This window comes from Pogona vitticeps, chromosome 4, assembly GCF_051106095.1.
Source record: "Pogona vitticeps strain Pit_001003342236 chromosome 4, PviZW2.1, whole genome shotgun sequence".
Classification (NCBI taxonomy): Eukaryota; Metazoa; Chordata; class Lepidosauria; order Squamata; family Agamidae; genus Pogona; species Pogona vitticeps.
Genome location: NC_135786.1, coordinates 180,068,597 through 180,093,335, shown reverse-complemented (window position 1 = coordinate 180,093,335; position 24,739 = coordinate 180,068,597). Strand labels below are relative to the sequence as shown.

Here is a 24,739-nt window from a genome sequence, read left to right as displayed (position 1 = left end):
AATTGAATGAAAAAATATGCATCATACTGTGTTGGTAAATTGAGAGTTACCGAGATCTTTTACTTGGATCACAACTTCTAAAAAGAGAGCTCTACCCAAAAGACACTCCCACTGGAGAAAGCAGGGCTGGAAGGACCATCCAGAACAGTGTACAGGATGGTGACCAGGACTTCACAGAGTGACAAAAAAAAATCTTATCCCCTTTTTTTCAGGGTGAGTTTCTGCTGAATCAGCATTCCCCCTGTAAACACAAAGACCCTTCCACTGATGCAAGGACAACATAGGATCAAAGTTCTTGTCTTCTGAAATTTTCTATGGATAACTTAGGTGACTTCTCAACAAATGAGTCAAAACTGATGAATTCATAAAGGAATTGTCACTGTATTCAATATGTAGCCTACTGTTTTTTAAAGTATGCAGTCTCATATCAAATATTAACACTAGTTCCCTGCTAAGTACGAGTGAAACAGACTATCTCACAAAGGCAGTGGGCTGTTCTTTGCAGGAGGATTTTAAGGAGACATTGAATGGCTTTATGTCAAGAATGCTTTAGCTGTAGCATTTGCACAACTGGGAGAGCACTGGGATGCCTTCCAGCTCTACATTTCTGTGATTCTATATGTATTATAAAATTTCCTAAAGGCAAAGTGTAGTTCACTGAAAAACTGACCCATCAGGAGGCCCTACTTCCAGAATGCTGACTTTTGGATTTTCTCCGGTTTCATAAACATAACAGTATTTATCAATCAATAAAATAAAAACATAGACAATACTAGCCTACAGGCTTACATTCTAAAACAATTAAGTTGCTGGCCTGCATTCTAAAAAACTGCAAAACAAATACGGTACATTTATATTAGGCAGTTTGTTCTACAGAAACAACAAAAAGTTTGGCCAATTTTTGTAACAGGTTCACTTCTCTTTCAAGATGAAACATTATGTAGTCTGTTTCTGTAACTCTAATTTCAGCATCAAGTAATATATGGAGTTAAACCCACTCTCCTTATAATATATTGCACATACACAAGATTGTCAGTGACAGTACAAGCCAAATTCTTAACCTAGTATAGCAATGCATGGCATTGTTCTCTTTGACATGGATATACAATTTGGACTTCTCTGAATTGTGAGACCACAAAAAGCATCTGATGCCTATGAAATGATAATCTGGACAGAAAGTAAATTAAGAGTGTGACCAGATGGCTCAATTATCCTGGCCTGGATCATGCCAATCAAGTCACTTTAAACTGTAATACAGTGGTGCCTCACTTTACAATTGCCCCGCATTACGACGAAACCCGCATTATGATGATCTTTTTGCGATTGCAATTGCAACTGCAAAACAATGGTCTGAATGTGGTTTTTTTCGCTTTGTGATGATCGGTTCCCTGCTTCGGGAACCGATTCTTCGCAAAACGACAATTTTCCTCCAGCTGATCAGTGGTTTCAAAATGGCCGCCAGGTAAATAAAATGGCTCCCCGCTGTGTTTAGGGATGGATTCCTCACAAGCCAGCCACCAAAAATGGCCACCCTATGAAGGATCTTCGCTGGATGGTGAGTTTCCAGCCCATTGGAACGCATTGAAGGGGTTTCAATACATTTCAATGGGTTTTTTATTTTAGCATTACAACATTTTCGTTCTACAGCGATTTTGCTGGAACGAATTAACGTCGTAATGTGAAGCACCACTGTATTCATTTGGGATTATCTTTACATCCACATGCAAGAAGTGACTGCACCACACCCCAAGCAACCTATCTGGCCCTTCCTTCTCTTTGAAGGGAAAGATAAAAAAAACAAAAAGGAAAGAAAAACAACAACAAATCCCTCCAATCTTCTTCTCCATGCCTTGCTTAAGCTCCTTCACGATCTTGGGAAATTGAAAGGGGAAGGGGGAGAGAGAGGAAGCTTTCATCTCCAACCCAAGTGGAATATTACATTTGTGCTGTTTTAGAAGGGTTAAAAAACACACACCAAAAACCACCCTTCTTTCTCCTGCTCAACAGTGGAGTAGAAGGAAGTTTTTACCTTCCTAAGATATCCGCTTTGGTTCAGCCCTAGCTATTGCACATGCTAGAACCAAACCAAAATGGAGCAATCATACCTATACCAAACAACAAATCAAAACAAAAACAGTAGCCACAAACAGGGATCCAAAAAGGTATGGGTAGGCGGGGATTAGGGATAGGCTAGTTTGAAGTGGTCTGTCTGGCCTTTGGTTGCCAGAAAAAGAAGCAAACCAACCTATCCCCAGAGTGACTGAGCTGGGGGACAAATAATAATTTTAGAACAGCAGAGCTGTCAGGGACCCTATGGATCATGAAGTCCAGTCCCTGTCAAGGAGGCACATGTCAGTGGGGAATCAAACTCCCAACCTATGTTTCCACAACCAGATGCCTCAAATTACTGAGCTATCCAGCAGTTCCCCATCTGATCACACCCTAAGCTAATAGAAAGATATATAAATCTATATATTAAAGGCCCTTACCGACAGTGGATAAAGTCAGGGACAGGATTGTGTTGGCTAAATGACGCTGCATCAAGGTTCATGCAGATCTCTACATTGTCTCCAGCCATAATACGCACAGCAGCCTTGTTCTCATCTTCAAAGGTCTGCCTTTGTAAGGATGCACATAGCAACAACATGAAGTCATCTGGCAGAAAGCAAGTATTTAAATCAAGATAAGGCAGTACATTTTGGTTTACACACACACACACATTTAGGGGAAGCATTATACAGTCCATCTAAAATTTAAAAGGTTTGTACTATGTGGTCAGTCCTAACTGTCTGAATTCAGTCTCCACACTGATATTGGCTATGCAGCTCATTTATTCAAGCTGCTGGGAAAGACTCCAACAGCAGGCTGAACACAGTTTCAACTAAACTAGCGGGCTGGAAAGCAGGAAGGCTGGAAGTCATTGTAAGAAGACAATTAGTTCCTGATGAAACGGCAGAGTGCTCAGACTGTGCCTTGCCTGGCAAAGGGCACATGCATTACCCAGAACAAAGAAGTTGGTTAATTTCACTAGCTAAACCCCCCTTCACGGATTGCTGCCTTGTCATGGTGAAGGGGCTTCAGTAATTCAGAGAAGCTATGGACTATGCTGTGCAGGAGCTCCCAAGATGGGCAGGTCATAGTGGAGAGTTCTCACTAAACGCAATCCACCTGGAGCAGGAACTGGCAAGCCACTCCAGTATCTTTGCCAAGAAAACCCCATGAACAGAAACAAAAGGATAAAAGATATGACGCTGGAAGATGAGCTCCTCACGTCGGAAGGCGTCCAACATGCTACTGAGGAAGAGTGGAGGACAAGTACAAGTAGCTCCAGAACTAATGAAGTGATTGGGCCAAAGCCAAAAGGACGTTCAACTGTGGACGTGCCCGGAAGTGAAAGGCAAGTCCAATGCTGCAAAGAAAAATACTGCATAGGAACCTGGAATGTAAGATCTATGAACCTTGGGAAGCTGGATGTGGTCAAAGAGGAGATGGATGAATTCAATTCAAGTCCGAATAGTCAGAGCTATGGTTTTTCCTGTAGTAATGTATGGAAGCGAGAGTTGGACCATAAAGAAAGCTGACTGCTTAAGAATTGATGCCTGTGAACTGTGGTGCTGGAGGAGGCTCTTGAGAGTCCTCTGGACTGCAAGGAGAACAAACCTATCAATTCTAAAGGAAATCAACCCTGAGTGCTCACTGGAAGGACAGATGCTGAAACTGAGGCTCCAATACTTTGGCCATCTCATGAGAAGAGAAGACTCCCTGGAAAAGGGAGGAAAGTGTGTTAGGAAAGTGTGAAGGCAAGAGGAGAAGGGGACGACCGAGGATGAGATGGATGGACAGTGTCATCGAAGCTACCAACATGAATTTGAGCCAACTCCGGGAAGCAGTGGAAGACAGGAGGGCCTGGTGTGCTCTGGTCCATGGGGTCACGAAGAGTCGGACACGCCTAAACGACTAAAGAACAACCCTCCCACCTCACCCAAGAGCAGTTCTCAAGAGTGTCCTCCTCATTTTCCCTTTTACTTACCTGAAAATTGTGCAGTAACTGCAGCAGCTAGCAGTGAAAAGCAGGGACAAAAAAAAAGTTTTCTCTCCTTCTTCTTTACTGCTTTGGGCTACAATTCCCAGAATCCTTAAAGATTAAAGGTTGATAGCTTGGAAAATTCTGGAAATCATAGTCCAAACAAACTATTCTTGCTTCCTCTTTCCTTTCTGTGATCTTGATGCTTGTAACTTGAAGGAGGGATAGAAGTCCCAAGGAACACTACCTATTCAGCTCCAATGAGCCACACTACAGAATATCAGAACAGGAGCAGAAACAGAGCAAGGGAAAGATGGGAAAATCATTTATCCTCCCTGTTCTTCACCACTGCTACAGTTCATGTTCCCACTTGCAGCTCAGTAACAGAAACACCAGAACATATTTTTGGGGCCTGGCAAAGATTTGCTTTGGTGGATCAGTAAGGATGGCAGAGATGCAGAGGAGAATACAGTAGTCTGGAACTTTCTCCAGCCCATATTTTGCTGAGCCTGGGAAGGATTTAAGGCTGAAGTGGAGGTTAAAGTTTTTAATTAGCCTTTTAAAAATGTGATTCAGAGCTAGGCTCAAATAAATGTGCAATGGTAGGGAAAGCCTTGCTCATCTTCACTCTCGGAATATTCAGTGGGGAAAACTTCCAAGAAATCCTACAAAATTTCCTTTTGGAGTTCTCATGGAGAAAACAAATCTTGTGCAGAGAAATCTTACTGCAAAAAGTGACATCTATCCACACTGATTCTTTCTGAGAGCAAAAGGCTGTAAGAATCACATCCTAACAGGATTAAGAAAGAATTAATTTAACCATGGCTAGCTAACTACCTACCTAGCAAATTCAATATGTGCTCTCTGGCCCTATCAATCTAGATTGTCTTACTTTATCTATCGTCAGAGTGAACAATTTTAGCAACGGGATTATAATCAAATAAATTTATTGTCATTGTAAGTATACACATAGTATACCCATACAATGAAATTCACTCAGACACCCAGAGACCAGACCCACATGCACACACACAAGAAAAATTCCCTAACACTCCTAATGATGGTCATCTGCTTTTGCCAATGTATTTTAGATCACAGGAATAGGCTAATATTAGAGATTCACTAAAATACTTACAAACAAGGAAGACCGGGTTTGGTTGTTTAATAAAATCTGGGAAGTATAACCATTTGATGATATTAGAGTTGAAGTTTGCATTAGGACTTCTCCATGGATAATCTACAAAGGCAGAATGAAGACCAGTTACTGTACATCCTTCACAGCAGGATATTTCAAATTTTTGGCATGTTGTTTGTTTTTTTAGAGGTAATTGCACCTTCTTCAATTTAGTATATTCCAGATATTCCAGACTGTAACTCCCACAAACTTTAGCCAGTAAGGCCAACACGTAGAACACGACAAAGCTGCTGTATAAGCAAAAAGTAATCATTATTTGTAGAAGACAAGAGGTACCTTACCTTTACAAGGAGCAGGTGGAATGCCAATACAGATGAAGTACTGGAATGTAATGATGCATGCCAGAAAACAGCAGTACTTTGGCCAGATCTCTGCGATAGCTTTTCTTCTCCGTCGATACAGTACAGCAATTAAAGCAAAGGCATGAATCATGGCATAGAAATCCATTCTCTGACCAATTACATTTACTGACAAGAGGAAACAGCTCTGTGATAATGATACAAGAATGCAGAATTTACATCTTTGGATAGTCCATTATGAGTATACCATTCACAGAAACCTGATGATATGGAATGTACGGTAACAGTTGCCAGTTTATCAGCATGTAATAGTTCATAAGCTTTTTTTAAAATCAATATTCTATGTTGTATATATCTTTATATCAACAATGACTAATTATAGATATATAACACTTCTTGTAAACAGAAGTTTTCACGAATATCTTGCTAAATCATTAGGAACAACTCTGTATGCGCAGACCTGCATCCCTACATTTTAAGCCATGTTTCAGAAGACCCAAGAGAGAGAGGCCAGCTAAAAAGACAGCTTCCTGCCTAAATCAAACTGGAGTTGCTACAGCTAAAAATAACCAACAATTAGGAAATCTAATGTGAAACAAATTTACCATTTTAAAAGAAAACTGGGGAGAGGGACCTTAAATCAGGTAAAACTGATGGTGATGGTGCTAGGCTATAGCAAAAATGTAGCCTATGAGCAAACAGAAAAATTTACTGCCATAAATCCAGATTAGCATCTTAACAGCAGCTAATTGGACCAACAGCACTATTCTATCATGCAGTTGCTTCACTATTTGATTCCACATCCACTGCCACCAGATTAATTTCTAGACTCAACTCAAAATCCTGAGGCACTTTTGCTTTGGGACCAACCATGCAGTAAGAATAGGAATAGATATCCTGGTCTTTAAGATACCTAAAGAAATCACCTCACCACAGGTTATCTCTGTACACTACCATCTTTATCAGAAGCTCTTCTCCAGATTCCTTGCCACCTAAATGACTAAAAGGAAAAGAGCATAGTCAGCAGAGCCTACACAGTGACAGTAGGGATGTACCATTCTCTTTCTGTATACTTTTTTTATGTGATGGTGGTGGGCCTCCAACTCCGTGGGCAGAATCCTGAGTGTTTGTGCCCACAGACACACATCTATATTTCACTCACGTGAAACAGACCTCATCTTCCAGGCTGACTCAGGCCTACTTCCCATAGAAAAGAAAATTGCCATAATTTGTGGGAGGTATAGATATTTTAGGTGCCCTAATAGAGCCTAATGGGCAGCGGCAGCACATAAGTCACAAAGAACTTGCCAGAAAGTACTGAGCAGCTCCTTCTGTTCCAGGTGAGTGACATAAAGCTAGGTGTAGGTATGTGTTTGTGGGCAGGAGTGCCTGGGGAATTCCCGGAGAATCATGGGGTTTGGAATCCAAGAAAGGAAAGAAGGAAGGAAGGAAATGGCACATGCCTAGCTGACAGTGAAATGTTCTCACTAGGAGGCTCACTTCACAGTTACACTTTGATGACATTCAAAATACCAGGCCGTATTTTTTCCACATGTCACTTCAGTTTGATTCATTTTACTTTGACTAAGCTTGCTCTTTTTAGGTAGCTGTTACTAATTTTTTTTAAAAAAATAAACTTTTAAAAATACATGTTTAAATGTCACTATTATATTTTAAACATTTTTCATTGTGTTTTAAAATTGTACAAGTGCCATAAGAATTTCATTGAAGAACATGGTATGGATGTAACAGATATAACCTTCAAGATCACACCACCATAGAAATTACTGTTTTTAATCATGCTGGCTCTGAATTTACCTCCAAACCAAATTTGTAGAAAAAGTAGTTTACAAAGTACTTGAGACAACTGATTACACCGTCATCCAAATGTAATCGGGTAATGTCATGAAAAATAGTTTTGGTTTCAGGTGCTGTGAGATTGTTCCGACATCTGTAGTATTCCTGATGTCGATAAATTGTAACTTCAAAGGCTAGAATTGCTAACATTAGCAAGTTGTTCTGCAAGGGAAAAAAAGTCATAAGAGCCACATACAATGAACACACATAAGCCTCATGCAACTTGCAGCAATATCTCCCCCTCCATACCAAAAATCTATACCTAATGAACTGATAACAATATAGTAATGTTTTTTTTTCCTTCCCTATTTGTGATCATACTGCATACTTACATATGACTACATAGCCATCTAAAGTGTATGATTGGTTGGAAAGATTGGTTAGAGTTCATTTACTGGGAAGGCTTCTAGTATAGGAGGTATAATTTCCAGGGAGGCAGTCTTGATCTTTATCTGTATTTTATTTTAGAAATTATATTCTACTTTACTCTTCCTTTTTCTTTTAATAATCTTCACATTGTCTATATCACACCTACCCAAGAAACGGGGAAATAATATAACTCTTGCAAGCCTTAGGCTTCAATCCTATATTCCCAAGTATATTCAACTTTCCTGGGGTCAACTGCACTGAAATAACTGACACTTCATTTTTCAATTGACATGTATAAAATTCCATTGCTAACTTTGAAAATCCGACAGTAGCAACATAGCCTGCTTGTGAAAATATCTGCTTCCAAAACATTGGCTTAAACCCAAAATTAGTCTTTCCTAGAGTTAGACGCACTGATGTCAATGGGACTTAAATTAGTTATGATCAACATAACAAGCCCCATTCAGAGTACTTCAAGTAAGCTTAATGTTGGATTTGATCCAGCATTTCAGTGGTCTGACACAGTGCTCATTTTCCAGAAGAATCTCTGTGTGTCAGGACTTGAGGTTCTAAATCATGAGTATCCCACCTGGGGGTCATGAGCCCCAAGGTGGTTGCAAAGTGTTATATGGGGAGTTCCCATGCTTAAACAAGCCAGAGGTTTCTATCCATATGTCTATGATGAAGCTGCCAGGTTACCAGTTGCTTTGCTTTCTCTGGAAGTTGGGTTCCTAGAGAGAAAGGAGGCAGCAGGATATGGTGTGCAGACAAATAAAGAGGCCCTTCCTGTCTCTCTTTTTCTTCCTCCATAAGAAAGTTTAGTTGGCTACTATAGAAAGGGATCATGGCTTGAAAAAGGTTGGGAAGCACTGTTTCAAATGTCTCTCTTTCAACTCAAAGGTCTCTGTACAAATGGGTATCAAACAATTTTCTTAAGATCAATAAGAGAAACCATCCTAATCTGGGAGGTTACAAGCATCATTTAGCTGTCACTGTCCCCGTATAGTCGAGTTCTCCATCTCTTTTTGTAACAATGCTTCTGTTAGATCTCTTTGATGTAGCTTTATTCAAAATGGGATATAATGAGGAAACATTGAGGCTCTTTATCAAGAATTTAACTACTGTTAAAAGAGTAAAGCAGACGTGTGCATGAGAGTTGGTGGCTCTGTTTTTTGTCTTGATATAACCCAATCCACCTCTGAAGATGGGTAGATTTTCTTCCTGCACCCTTACAGTGAACCAACAAAAGAAGGGGAGTTCCCCACCCTTCCAATTAAGTCTCAGCTCTAGTTCCAATTATTCTATGATTCTCAATTAGGAGAAAGCATGAATGGAAGATTTTGAACAGAGGCAACAGAATAATTACCCTTAGGTATACAAGCAGAGGACTAGCTTTTCTTAATCCAACCCACTCAGTTGGATCAATGGGTTTCCGGTAGAGAAGTGATTCATTCAGGTCTTCTTGCTTTACTGTTGTATTAGGCTAAAATAGAAGGGGGAAAAAGATATTACAGTAACTTTAGTTTTGAATTATTCAGCAAGGGACAAAACTAGGACTTGGCTAAAAAAAATCCCCCAGAAATCTGTACCAGACTTCCTCATTAAGAAATGGCTTTATAAAAGCCCTTCAAGACACCTTCAAAATATACTAATAATCACGTGCTGTTAAGTCAATTCTGACTTACAGCAACCCCTGTCAGGATTTTTCAGGTAGACAATAGTCAGAAATGGTTCACCATTCCCTTGTTCTGGGAGAGTCTTGGGACTGTGCAGCTTGCCCAAGGCCATACAATCTGACTTTACCTGTAGGAGGCACAATAAGAGATTGAACTTCCAATCTCTGGCTCTGCAACCATATACCTTTACCACTGAGCTAGAAATCCCAGTTATTGAATCCCTTTAAGGGACCTACTAATAATAGGCATTGACTTTTTTTAAGGAGGAAGACATCCCTGTGGCACCTTTAAGACTAACAAGTTCTATTTTACAGAGAAGGCATAATAATTGTCCTAAAAATAAAAGCAGAAGATTAAAATATTTCTTTCTTTTCCCAAGCCATTCAGTCGGATCAATGGATTTTTGATAGAGACGTGATTTACTCAGTTTTATTAGACATGTATTTTTGTGTGGACTGAACTCTACTTCTTCTGATGCATGATACCATAGTCACAATAGATAGAAAATTTATATAAAGAAAAGGCTACTGCTTACCATTGTGCAGTTGACTGTTGCAGGATTAATAGATGCTAGTTGGTACAACATTTTGCAGATGATGATCACACAAGTCCATACTGTGCAGACACTGGAGGCTAATGGACGGAACTGAGAATATGGCAAAGCAAAAGCCCAGGCAATCAAAAACACATAGTTGAGGAGGGAAACCTGTGAGCACAAATGGGAATAGATAAAATGCAGATTAGCTGACAATTTTAGAGGGTAAATGATATTTCATCGTAGCTGAAGGGAAAAAGATATTGATGGGTGAATTCCATTATATAAAGCACTAAACACTTTGGGAATCTGTCAGAACAACTCTCCCAAAGAACAACTACCAGTTCACCCACTCCTCCCAGGCCTTGCTTCTTAAAGTGGTCACACCAAGGGAGGTCAAAAGAATGTCACTAGAAATAGGACTTTCTTGGTGGCAGCGCCATCACTGTAGAATACCCTTCCACTGGAGGAGCACCAGGCATTCACCTTCTGTATTTTTAGAAAACTTGTGAAGGTGGAACTTTAGAAAGAAGGTTTAGGACTTAAGATCTTTTCTTTATCATTATAAATACAATCAAGTATTTGAATGATGTGTTTGTTTGTTTGTTTGTTTAATCCCAAAGTTTCTGCCCCTAGGTGCTTATACTTGAATATGAACAGTGGAAAATAAAAGAAAGAAGGCAGAGGGAAGGGAAGAAAAAAGGAAAGCGCAACAAGGAATGAATGTGACTGTTTAAATCAAGGTCCAATAAAATATTCCTACTGACAGAGCAGCCTCAATCATACACAAAATAATCATTTTAAAAACCATAAATGTCTGAATATTTTATTTGTGTTTTTTTAACATATAGCTGTATTAATATTGTCAGCCACCTTGTGTCCCGGTTCTGGAGAAAAAGTGGAATATAAACAAAACAAAACTAACAGGAGGATGACCCTTCCCTTCTATAGCCCTCTTAAAGCTTGTTCCAGAGGGCCAGGCAGGCTTATTGAAAAACTGCAATTGGAATGACAAAGGCTCTGGGTCTGTTCAGACCAGCTTATATACTGGTATAAGGATTGCTGCTGGTACGGTTTGATTTGAAACAAGTAACAGCATCCACACATGTTTTTACTTAGATTGATCCATTCTGCTCCTTTAAGAGCTGTCACACACCTTTCTAGCATAGCACGAGGACATGTGCTCTTTTTTGTATGATTCAGCATGATCCTAATTAGCTCATTCTTTATCCTGTGTGGACGCTTAGTTCACACCCAAACAGAGAAGGGTGGAGATGACCCTTTAAATATGCCACTTACTTTATTCAACAACAACAGAAAAGGAAAGCTGGCTGAATGATGCTTGCCAAAAAAAAAAAAAAAAAAAAAAAAAAGGCAGGGAAGGAGACTATGTTGATTCCATGGGCTCCACCCCCACAAGACAGCACAGCCCGAACAGTGCCCTGTTTGAGGAGAAAGGTGGGGGAAAGGGGGTTATCTCTTTTCCTTCTCCCCAACTATCACTCCAACATTGTGCCAGTACTACTGCCATGAGCTTGCCCTGCCACGGCTAACCTCATTTGTGAGTAAATCTGGGTAAACCTTACTCATGAGTAAACCAGCAGTCAAAAGACTTGTGAGGATCAATCCCACAGGAGAACAAACCTTTCCAGTGTGAATGGAATAACTGCTCTAGTGAGAGATAAAATAGATCAAATTGAAGATCAGAACCTTTTAAAAGTGAACCAGACCATTCGAAATTCCCTTGTCTAGATACGGCCCTCAGTTGGGCAGAAGTCCAACCTTTGTTTTAGACTTAAGCTTAATTTCTTCTAAGGAATTAAAGGAAAGTCCTTATCAAAAATGTGTGCTTTGCAGATGCATTTGAAAGATGAGATGAGATTCCACACTTGATACCACTTACAGGAAGAAATTCAAGACAGAAGTTGATAACACTGGATAATGAGTGGAGCAATTTAAGAGACAAGAAGAACAGAGGTGAGTAGAATTAAAGAAGAAACAAATATAAAGGGCAAATACTGCAGCAATGTCACAGCAGAACAAGTGTGTGGAAAGCTTTAAAAGTGTTTTAGAAATGGACTTTGGATAAAGGTGAAAATGGAAGAAGGAGAGCAAGGAAAAGAAAGTTACAGTAGTAAACGGGGACATGATAAGAACATGAGGTAGAGTTATAGCTAAATTGATGGGGAAAATGGTAGATTCCTACAGCTATGTAAAAGAACAAAATAATAAAACAGAAGCAAAACTTCTAAAAATGAAAAGCTATGTTCAATGCAAAGTTATGTAGCAATGTAAAGCTATTACTTTGAAAGTTACATTTTGATGTCTGAGTGAGTTTTCAAGTGTTATTTTTGGGAACAAGCCAAATGGCTCACACCATTTTGTGGAAATACATAAAAATTAAAAGGATTCTTCAGAAGCATAAATTTCACTGTTTCAAATTCAGAGCATCAAATTATTAAATGTTGTGGGGTTTAATGTTTTAGTTCCAGAAGCCTTTACTGAAAAAGAATCAGCTGGAAACTTCAAACCCCAAGTAGACCATATAAAACTTATTTCCTATATTTAAATAAGAAGATAAATTGGTTTAGTTAACATTGATATTAAAAGAAAAACTAGAGGAAATATCCATTATTTACTTGCCTCTTTCACTGTGACCCAGATAATATATGACGAAACAATCTTGATAATGTGCAACTCCAAAAGCCACCAAACAAAAACTTGCAGCTTATGAAAGCATTCCAGGAATTTCAGAAAAAGTACCGTGAGACGATCAATTACCAAATGCCATTTGTTCCTTAAATCTGCAAAGACACATCAAATGTAATGTTAAAACATTTTTCTGTCTTTGCAAACAGAGCACTTTTTATCTTCAGCTGAAGATAACATTTCAAGATTTCCTGCTCAAACACAACCTCTGTTTTACAAAATAAAATGATATGAAGGATCAATTAAGCTGCTTATTTTTAGTTAAAGCTAAATGTGACTGAAATTGAATTGAAGCCATTTGTAGATTCCTAAGGTTTCATAGCTCTTGCTAAACAATGTTGTTTTCAAATTGTGTTATATAGCACATATTGCTGATATTGAACAAAGGATCATTCAAAATAATATTAGTTCCTCCATCTCTTCCCATATTTTTTTACCATCAGTACTTACCAGCCACAGATAGAGATCAGTTACATTGTCATATTTTGACCAAAAAACAAAAACAAAAAAAACCAGTCATCATTACTAACTAGTAAAATATTCTTAACTGAAAAGACTCAGAGAAAGAGAGGAGGGATGTGGTAAGTATGTGTGTGTGTTTGACAGGAATGTGAATGTTTTAATTAAACATTGGCAGTTATCTTAGATTAATCACTTGCAATTAACAAGAAAACAAAATTGACAAAATATGTTTCCATACGATACCTGATGTTTCTTCTGTCTCTGATTCATCTTCATCCTCATCTTCTTCTTGCTCCCCTTCCTCTCCTTCTTTTTCATCCCTCACTTCCTCAACTTCTTCCTCCTCTACATTCATTTCGAGTTCTTTTTGTTCCTGCAACATTTTTTCTTGCTCTAGCAACACATTTTCCTGATCTTGCAATACATTTTCTCCATCCTTTCCACTTAAATTCACATTTAAATTCATCATTGTGAGATCAGGCAGGCTTCCATCTTGGTGTACCAACCTATTGGTAGAAAAAATGTAAATGTCAATAAAAGAAACACTTGTCATATTACAAACTATCTTATTTTGTATAATCAAATGAAGAGGAAGTGCATGAATAAATGGGTCAAATACATTTTAGGAAGTAGAGATTCTACATAGCATCATACCAAAGTAGCAGTTACTTGTCACTCTGATGCTGGTTATTCCCATTAGTAATCAGTGATATTGTCACCTAAACTTGACATTTCCCCCATTGAGGGAAAAAATGGTCAGAGTTTAAGATGTAGAAGCATGAAATGACATGTTGTAACAGCAAGCATTTCATGACTTCACATGGGGACTTACTCATTTTGGCGGATTGGTAATTTTTTCTTGATGCTGCTCAAAGTAATTGAAACAGAAAGAAAAAAGGAAATGAGAGGAGTTATAAAAGAAGATCAGAGATAAGACATCATGCTATATAATTCACTAGCATTCTGTTAATCCATCTGTGAAAGCCTTCAGATGCCAGGAGCATGCCATTCTGGTATTAACAGGATGTTTCTACTGAGACGAAAAGTGGATACTGTATTATACTTCAAAAAAAGTTACTATTTCTTACTTTATATTCAAATAACATATAATTCATAATCTGAATATATTTTAAATTTTTTTAATGTAAAAGCCAACATTTTAAGTCCCAAGGCTTATTTTTCCAACTGCAGATAAGCACAGGCAAGCAAAAATTCCTGTATTTATTGTTGAAAACATTATATCTAAGTTTGAACCAGCTCTCCACATTGTTTTAGTTATGGCAAATCTCAGTATGATACATTGAAGACAGGCTGTGGTATTTTTCTTTTGATGCATAAATGGAAGGATGATAATAGGAGGGCATGCTGGGAAATACAGTTTCATTAATTCAGCATATTGCCTTTTTCCTACAGAGAAAGGGATTGCCTGGCTAGTTTCAGACTATCATGAAACTCAGGAAAGTATTTCATGTTTCATTATAATTACGATTTAAATGTAAATGCTAATTACAGTGGTATATGTACTTAAATTATAAGTTATAAAATATATGAACAATTTAACTAAGTAACCTTAAAAAATAACTCTACATGGTGGCTGAAACCCTGTTGCAGTAACCTATGCCATTTAAGGCTGATGATGTAACCAGCTGCAGTGATTTTTCAAAAAGTAACACAATTACTCCCCTAAAGTTCCTAAGGTTTTTGCATAATCCTGTTCATTGCTGGGAAACTGGAAGCCATGGGGAAGCCTTAAATTACTGAAAATTGCTGCTGTCAGCAAAGTCAACCTGGCGGTGGCAATTTTCAATAATTAAAGATTCTCCTTACTGTCCCACAGTCCCCAAGGCCTTCTGCCAATGAAAGTGATTACATGAAAGTTTTGGGACCTTTGGGGGAGAAATCAGATTTCAGCTGGTAAATAGTTATGACAATGATTTCCAGGGGCAGAGAGTGAGTCAAAGAATGTTTGATATATATTTCTTAGGGTGATTATTATTACTGATCTATAAGTAATAATGGCAACCACATCTCCTGGACGTTCTTGTAATTAGCTTTGGTCTTTTAACTTCCTTCATTAAAAATAGATTTTTCACCACCTGCAACTTCCCCATTGGTTCATATCTTTGGAGTCCTTTGGTAAAGTGGTCGTTCTGTCCATGATTTTCCAAGCTCTCCTTTATAAAGGGAACAATAAAAGACCCTTGTGGCACTGTGGTTAACCTGCAGTACTGCAGCCAAAACTCTGCTCATGACCCAGGTTCAATCCTAGGTAGCTGGCTCAAGGTTCACTCAGCCTTTTATCCTTCTGAGGTCTGTAAACTGAGTACCCCACTTGCTGGGGGCGGTGACAATTGTAGCCTGCAGAATTAAATTGTATGCCTCCCAGAGGGTGCTTTAAACGCTATGGGGCAGTATATAAGCAGCACACTTTGCTTTGCTTTTAAAGCAGTCATAATTTATTCTGGCATAAGATTTGTTAACTCAAGCCTAGGGTGTTAGAGGTAATAAATGGATTCTTGTCCACAAAAAAGGTGGAGGAAGGGTGTCAGTGTCTATTTATTGGATGTCACACAGACTCCTTTATGGCATTGCACTTTTTTTTTTTTACAATGACAGCTTCCAGTAGTGGTAAAATTTTCACATAAAGTCTTACTTAGGCACAGGACAATCTGACAGCAGGAAAACTCGGAAATAGAATCTTCAACCCTGATTTAAAATGACCTGTCTATTGCTGCAGCATACCTTTACTGCTACTACACCGCTGTTTTTATACATATGGGTTTTGGAAAAGAAGGATTAATAATGAGGAGGAAGTCTGAAAGTGCCAGAATGAGCTTATTATAAAAAAAGATTAAAACCTCATACCTAATTAAAGCTTGGGAGTTTCCTTCCAAATTCAAAATGCTGGCACACTCAATATTCTAGACATTGTGCCTTGCTAAGCTTATTAAAGTAAATTACTGATTTCAGAGTTACCTATTTCCCCACACTGTGTGTTCACAATTGTGGCCATTATAAAGGCATTGTTTTCACACATAACAGAGAGATAAGTAGGGAAAGAACTTGGTGCTGCCACCAGCAAAATATGTATACTGAAAACTTTAGAGGAGTACAGTGTTGGTGATACTGCAAAATATCTTAAATAAGTGCAGATTATGATAGGCCATGATCAGAATTTATCAAAGCTGCTTTTTGTCACAACCCAGACCACCAATATTGATTTGGACTCAGCGGGGAGGGTCTGACTGGGTCAGTTGCACTATTCTCATAAGCTTGAGATCTGGGCCCCGATGCTAATCTCGAGTCTACCAACAAGAGATAATCCAAGATCCTCTGATCCCCAAACCATAGGATCCTTAGGGATTGCAGCTCATAAGGTTAATGACACAGAGGAAGCAGTGTCCTTGTCACCAAAAACCAAAATGTGCCATCAAGAATTGATGGACATACAATAGAATGATAGGGTCCAAGTCAGGATTCCCACTCTCCAGCAAAGGGGCAGAACAAAAGAGATCGAGTCAGGCTGAACAACTAAATAATAACTCCAAACCTTTGTCTGACCTACTGTATCCACTAGTCCATTATGGGTTTATCATTGCCAGGACTGAACAATGTCCTCTGTTAATTCTTCCTTTCTCTTCTCTATGTTATGCTGCAAGATGCTCTGCCCTTTACAAATTGTAGGGAAAATGTACAATGTTACATGAACAATGTATAATGTTCTTCTTAAGTGTCTGGACATCCAGAAGCAGCATACTGCTATTGAGTGGGGTGCACAAGACCCAGGGTTTTTACCTGGGGTCAGATGAAATGCTACATTCCGTTTTAAATGCAGAACTTCTTACATTACTGAATGAATGAATAACTTCATTCATTCATTCATACATTTCTGACAATGTTCGGCTGTGCAAGACAGGCACATTTTATTTACATATTTTCCTCAATTTATTCTTACCTAAGCAAGCACACTTGAAATGCCAACACTTTAACGGACATTTTTGTGTAGCTTCTTATTGCCTGCAGCATGGGATGGATTGGATGAATGCCATTCATCATGTCAGTTCAAAGCAATTCAGGTTTTTCCAAGTCTTACTAAAGAATTTTTAGAAAAAAATTGGCCCTGTTTCAAAAGCTAAGTAAAATCCAGCCTTTGAATCTCCTTTATCACCACTTGTACTCTCAAATGCTAATTTTCCTCCTCTTCTACTTACCAGAGGTAGGAAAAATTTTTTAAAAAAACTAAAACACCAAGAACATCCTAGCTGGCATGTCTAGTCTGGCTGGGGTATTCTTGGAGTTGTAGTTCAAAAAAGTCATGTTTCTGATCTCTGCCCCTTACACAGGTAGGTGGGTTGGGTGAGGAAAAGAGAGTAAAAGCCAGCAAACAGACCTTGCAGAAGATAGATTTTTAGTTTTCCAACAATGAGGTATCTGAGCACGCTCACATGGGAACTTTGCAAAGCACACATCTTAACTGTCCCACAAAATGAATCAGGAGCACCACACAGTCACAATTTCCAGTTATCGTAGTGCGGGTGTCAAGTATTCTTAGATTAAATTGAAGTGAGTGATGGTTTAGGGGAAGAGTCTTTAGATCAACATGGTTTTTCTTCATAGTTCCTTTCAGTCAATCAGTAAAGAGAAACAATATGTTAAATAGACCATATACTTCCAAAATTTTACACCTATGGGAATACATTGGAGTTCCAAAGCCTTCAGCTTTTGACAACTTTGTAAAAAAGTAGGAATTGAAAGTTGGACGTAACATGGTGATGTGAATAATTGTAACAACAACATTCTATTAAGATGATTCCAACTTACAGTGACCATATCAAGGGTTTTCTAGCTATAGAGTAACAGGAGTGGCACTCTCATTTTGAATGTGCTCTGGGACTTTGCCACCAATTTTCTTTCCCAAATGTAACCTTTTCTGGATTATTTATTCCTACTCTACAAAATTCTTGATTTTCAGGAGCAGTGGATTAGTGTATGAGGCTGGTATGAGAAAGGAGTGGAAAACCACTATTCAATGTTGAAGTCTTTGGACCATGCCAATAACGTGATTTTATAACTTAATGTTAGATTTACTATAATCTTTTTTCCAACTACTGACCACCATGACAGAAATGCAAACTGGTCAAAGCAGAAGGCAATACAAAATATTTATGTTGGTATCATAAGACACCATGAACACAACTGATTCGTTTTTGTTGTCTAAATATCTGGCTTAGGCTTGCATAAGGAGGTCCTGGATATCTCTTTGTGCAAATGCCCCCAAATCCCACTAAACCACTAATGCGGTATCTGCTACATAAGCAGTTTGAATCTAACATACCAATCGGTGAACATAAAATAATCAGTTCCATGTTATACATATATCCACACACCTGTCTAATATGAATATGTATGTTTCTAATGTCTGCTGGGTTTGCCCTGAAAGCTGTTCAATTTCTCAAACAAATAAGACAGCCAATTAAAATAGTCTTTAAATTAATCTTTAAGATTACTAGTGTATATTTTAAAAACTGGTACAAAAATAAATATCTGACTAACTTGTCAATAATTCACAGATGATTTTGAAAAAGAGTATACTCAAACCTCAAAAAACTAGAATGATTGATACAGTGAAATCCACTCAAAGATTTGGTAAATAAAACATATATTACAAGAAAAATAGTTTGTAATTAAAAAGCGTTTAACACACTGGCCAACACCCTGTTTGTGCGGGTGTAAGGCAAAGTTATGCCCACCTTAAACTGATGGACATTACACTGAGGCAACAGGAAATTGCACAATTTGATTGATTCCCAGTGTGACTTCTGGGTAATGTGCTGGTAGAAGTGTTTCATGGGCTCCTGTGTCACTATGCAACAGGATTTCAGCTACTGTAATGTGAGTGTAACAAGTAAGCATGGGCAGCAATCCTCCCATAGAGGAATAAAGAAATGTGCCAAAGAAAACAAAGCATTATACTACTATGTGATTCTGCTCTTGGGAAAGACAATGAGAAATAATCTACATCTGTTGTCTACATTTCTAAATCATACTGCTATCTGAATGGCCATTACACAGCCTGAGTCAAAATCCATATACTAGTGGTTTATGCTGCCATGCACACAACATTTATATAAACGGAGAATTCCATTCCATTAACCAGTAAGCCTTTGATGCATACCAGTAGGACCCTGGGCACACAGACAGCATTATTTCTTAGGGCTATAGCTTGCGTTGTCGCCATTTTAATAAAGAAAATGCAGCATGCAAGGAAAAGGTACAGTGTTGAGAGAAAAGAAAAGCAAACATTAAAATACCCACCTATTGATTATTAGGTAAACACGGCCATTGACTTTGGCATGGCTTTGGTGTGAGAGATGAAAGTGCAAGAATGCATGGGAGAGCAGCAGAAGAATTAGTAAGAGAAAGAAAGAAAACAGAATAAAGTTAAACAAGAATGAATGTACATAGCCATCTTAGTACAGGAAGCACACACAATGAAACAATCAGGTTTTTAAAAGCTTATTACAAATTGTGCAGCAACAAGCACCTGGAAATATACAGCTGCCCCCTGCATCAATATGTCAGTAAAGACTGCTGAAAAACCTTTGGAGACTAAGCAAACTAGAATATAAGTGGGAAGTAGTAGGGGTACACTATAAGAAAGACATAAAATATATGTTTACATATAAAGGATACAAATCATTAAAACTGTTTGGGATTCTGAAAAACCAATATTAGTATTGTTACACCAAAATTTGGCACTGCACTGCAGTTGATAGGGAAAAAATCTTTTAGTGCTAAAACAAGGCAAGGCTTTGATAGTGCAAGATTTCAGTTGAATCCAATTTTAGTCTCAACTACAGGAGAGCTACATTAGTGCTGATAACAAGAATTCCCATTCATTTCAATAAGTCTACTCTGGGTGGGGTAAAACTGGATTTAGCACCTTGTGTTGGAAAAGGGTCATGCTCCCTGAAGCTTTCTGGCCGCACTTTCTGTGGTGTTTGTTCTGCAAAATTTCCGTTAAATCCAATTTTAGTCTCAACTACAGGAGAGCTACATTAGTGCTGATAACAAAAATTCCCATTCATTTCAATAAGTCTACTCTGGGTGGGCTAAAACTGGATTTAGCACCTTTTGTTGGAAGAGGGTCATGCTCCCTGAAGCTTTCTGGCCGCACTTTCTGTGGGGTTTGTTATATAACATAATAACATAAAATGTCATTTTTCCTAAAGTGGAAATAGGAGAAAACGTCTAGCTGCCAGTGCATAGCAGAAGGAAGGCTGTGGTGTGTGGCCTCTTCTGGAGTCCTGAGGGGCAAAATTGGGCCCTAGATCCTGCAAACTCACCCACCACTAGCATCTGTCAGTGAATATGTAATTACAATGAGTTACAATTATCAGTTCCTGGTCACAGAGAGAAAAGGAGAATGTGGAAAAGACAGTGGAACATCCAGAAACATGTACAAGATACCCAGTAACTCTGTTCCAGTGCCACCAAGTTGAACAAAAAGGAAAGGAAAGGAAACTGAACCAATCAGCACTGTAGGCAGGGGAGGAGACAGAGAGTGCATAGTGAAGTACATATTAATGTTTGAAGGCAGCAAAATGCAAGTGGGATGATCTATGCCAGCTATCTTGCCAATTTAATGCCCACAAATATCTGTCTTAGGTTAATAGGGGAGCACAGATAGCTATGATGGCCACTTCCTTCTGCAGATAGATCTGAACCCTGGAATTAATGAGTTTTTTAATCAGTCTCTGATTGTTATTTCTATTTGATGAGGATATCCTGCTCAAAATTCACTGGCAGGTTGGTTCTTATGCTTGCCAGACTAGAAAATATGGGGACACAATACTAAATGTATCATAGGAAATACTAAGATTTTGTTTATTTACTAATAGGCACACCCATCCACCCAAATTTCATGTAGTAGTTATTCACATATTTTCTTTCTCAAATTTATAGTGACTTGACATTTTCCATTAAAAATGTATTCTTGTTAAGACACAGAACTTTGGTCTCATGTTTGGCCACTACATGCTTCAAATCTCTGAACAAATGTTTCATATATTTGCATAAAGAAAAAAGTCAATAAAACAGGATTGTTCTAAGTAAAGAAGCCAGGCAGAAAAGATCTGGAAATCAAACGACATTTTAGTAATAGCAATAGAATTCTATACAAGATTTTTTTGATGTGCTGTTATTCAATTAGCAGCTGAGCACGGGCCACAGAACTTAAAAGTTCTTGTTCAAACTCCAGTATCATATGCCATAAGATGATAACAGGAAATGGAAACTGCAGTTTCCCCAGACCAGAAAAATGAAGGCAATGAAAGCAAGAAACGTTTTTGTTACCTGTAAATAGCACTCTCCTGCTTGCTGATTATGGCTTTTAAATCTGTGAGCTGGAGGAAGCGGTCATGGAAGTAATGCAAATGTAATATGCACACCAACAAAAACGAGGTTGGAATAAAGATGCGGGTAAATAATTCTGCCACTGAAAACTGTTCTAAACCAAGATCCTTCAGTCTAGAATATAAAAAAGTAGAATTATAGCAATTTTAGCAGATCAAAACGCATTTGGCAATGTTTTGAACATGTCAGGAATCACATTTTCTTCTGGTTGTTAAACAAGCAGAACACCTCTAGTTTTAAAGAAGAATGGCACAAAATTAAAAACATCCATTACAATCCATACAAACTGTAGACTGCTAATACCTATGCCTATTAACCACTGAGCCTTGTGGCACAGTGGTTAAACTGCTGTACTGCAGCCAAAACTGTGCTCACGACCTGGGGTTCAATCCCAGGTAGCCGGCTCAAGGATGACTCAGCCTTCCATTCTTCTGAGGTCGGTAAAATGAGTACCCAGCTTGCTGGGGGGGGGCAGTGTGTAGCCTGCATAATGAACTTGTAATTTTGCAGGCTATATAAGCAGCATGCTTTGCTTTTTTTTTCTTTTTGCTTTGTTGCTATACAAACTACAGTATTTTTAACAAAAGCTTCTGAAAGTGGCATGGGAATCAAGAATGCCCTGGTCTTTACAATGCACACTTGTTCCCTTCCTGAGCCTTGTGTGTACTTTAAAATGTGTACATTTTCAAGCTTGCAATACATTCCAGAAAAGAAAAATTGTGTCCAATAACATGTGCACATTTGAAAACCATACCATTCTAAGCAAACACAGCTGGAACAGTGAGTACATACATAGAGAAGTGGGTATATAACACATTGTTTCTTTTGAAGAAAGAACAACAAAGTTGTAGTGCCCCTGTTTAGTAATACACAAACAAAAATGACAGAATATGACTGGGCGTTCCCTCCAAACAAAAAAGAAGACAAAAACAAGTATAAAAACCATTGGTCACATTAGTTGGAGGAGGAAGCTTAGCTTTAGAATTATAGCACTTTTAAAACAGTGGTCTAAAGAGCTATATATATTAGATGATGATGAAAGGATGGGACTTCATCATTAATGAAAAAGAAAGATAAAGGTAAAGGGAAGAGAATGGACACCAAGGAATAACCTTTGGTCACCCAGATGCTTGCAGCATTGCTCATTACTTGCTATGTTGACCTACAGTTATGCTGGTAAAAGCTGAAATCCAACAATGTCTGCAGAGCCATATCACCTACTGCTGCTCTACAAATTTCCAAAACATAGATATCTAAAGACATGTGTCTTCACAGATACCATGAAAAGTATTGCTGCTTGGCAGCCTCCATTCAGTTCTGTGCAACTTCAGCAGAAGAGTAGTGTCACCCATAACCATCATTCATCTGCTCATGTAAAGTAAAATAACAGAAAATACTTACTGTTCATCAGTCATCCCTGTCATGTTTTTCCACAGTCCAGGAAATGATTTAAACTGGTATGTGTAGATGAAAACAAGCACCAGCATAGTATAAACCACCACTGACATCCAGAAATATTTCAGAATTCGCCGCCACCATTCATAATGCACCTGGGAGCCAAATATCATTAGGGATTATTTTAACAACCAGTACGTTTTCTACAGATACACTTGTTTCTGTTCAGCCCATCAAAGGCACAACTATTTCTACATTAATCATTAGGGAAGGAAAAGGGAGACACTGGACTGTATCTGTGTGAAAAGGATTTGCTAAAAATAAAGTATAATAATAAGATAGTAATGGGCAATTTGAAAGAAGGAAAACCATCAAAGACGCAGTTGGTATTTTAAATGCTTTCATGGAATGCAATCTGTCTGTACAGATGCAAGAAAAATGTTCTTGCCACTATAGAGCCATGGTTTTGGCTGTTGTTTTTCTAAGAAGAAAATGAGGTGACATTCTGGATAATGATGGTTCCTCTTGCAGGAGACAGTACAGCTTGCAGAGAGTTCTGGGACTTGAAAAAGGTCACCCGGACCTCCGGAGCCTGCCATCCCTGCTATAGTGATGATAGCAAACCATAGGCCTTGATCCCATACTAAAACATGTCTGACTGGTCATTGATAGCAGAGAAATGTGTACTTATTTTTCTGAGATGCTGACTGTACCAATAAAGTTATGCTATATCTTTTGCCTTTTATGTGCTGTAGAGATTATAATTCTTTGATCACAAGAACTCTGAAGGAGAAGGTAAGTCTGGAGTAATCCAACGGTCTGCTGACATAATGGTACTTGTAAAACATAATACAATATGTAACTTAATTATACCAGTTGGCTATCAACATAATTGTAGAAAAACAATTTTTTCCACTACTTACCTGGTACAATACGACACAGAACAAAAAGAGCATCATATAGATGATTTTGTACATGACAATCTTCCCTTCAAAGCTGACGAAGAAGAACATTCCTCCACAGACATAAATCCAGTACTTAACAAACATAGCCATCACCAAATTTCCCAAAACTTTCATCACATCTTCCTCCTCCTCCTCCTCCTCTTCTTCAGATTCCTCTTCCTCTTCCTCTTTTTCCGATTCTCCTTCACTTTTTGGGGATTCTTCTTCTGCAAATGCAAATATAAATACAAAAGCAAAAAGTAACTAATGTTGTGTCTGATTACCATACATTAATAATTATGTTCAATCCAGTCAATTAATCCAGTCAATTCTGATTTATGGCAACCCTTGCCACAGTTTCCTAGGTATAAAGTAATTAGAGGTGGTTTACCAATCTCTTCTTCTGGTGCTGCTCTAGGACCTGTTCAGTTGGCCCAAAGCTGCACCAGCTGACTCTTTTCCCAGGAGGCACTCTGAGGAACGGAACTTTCAGGTCCTTACTCTGCGGCCAGACACTCCAACTCACCGAGCTATTCAGTCAAGTTTAGCATACATTACATGCCTTTAAGATGTTGGTTAAAAAATAGATCTATTTCTTTGTAAAATGAGCAGGCTAGCCAGTTTTTGGAAAAGCTATCATACTTAAGGAAGCAACAGAATTCTTGGCATCACAGCCAGGAAAACCTTCTGCTAGTCCATCTATATTGTGTAAGCTTGCTGCCATATGAACCAAAAGCTCTCTTTGGTTCAGCTTCCATAACAAACAGTGTCAGAAAGAAGAAGTAAATGAACAACAATTAGGGAGTGATTCTCAGTCACTGACAGCTTGAGTGGGTTCTTGTTTCCATGTGTACCACAT

The 24,739-nt window shown here is 38.4% G+C and overlaps 1 protein-coding gene across 3 annotated transcripts in view; it reads right to left on the bottom strand.

Moving 5' to 3' along the window:
- The window catches only part of PIEZO2 (piezo type mechanosensitive ion channel component 2), a 309,376-nt gene that overhangs the window by 50,101 nt on the left and 234,536 nt on the right, over positions 1–24,739 (bottom strand). For all 3 annotated transcript variants that reach the window (XM_072998801.2, XM_072998800.2, XM_072998799.2), the window contains exons 14-24: positions 23,860–24,107; positions 22,943–23,091; positions 21,482–21,655; positions 13,370–13,632; positions 12,599–12,759; positions 9,956–10,126; positions 9,111–9,227; positions 7,337–7,537; positions 5,501–5,705; positions 5,160–5,261; positions 2,490–2,655 (exon numbers count right to left, since the gene is read on the bottom strand). In XM_072998801.2, the coding sequence (XP_072854902.2) occupies positions 2,490–2,655; positions 5,160–5,261; positions 5,501–5,705; positions 7,337–7,537; positions 9,111–9,227; positions 9,956–10,126; positions 12,599–12,759; positions 13,370–13,632; positions 21,482–21,655; positions 22,943–23,091; positions 23,860–24,107 (1,957 nt within the window). The remainder of the gene's footprint in view (positions 1–2,489; positions 2,656–5,159; positions 5,262–5,500; positions 5,706–7,336; positions 7,538–9,110; positions 9,228–9,955; positions 10,127–12,598; positions 12,760–13,369; positions 13,633–21,481; positions 21,656–22,942; positions 23,092–23,859; positions 24,108–24,739) is intronic.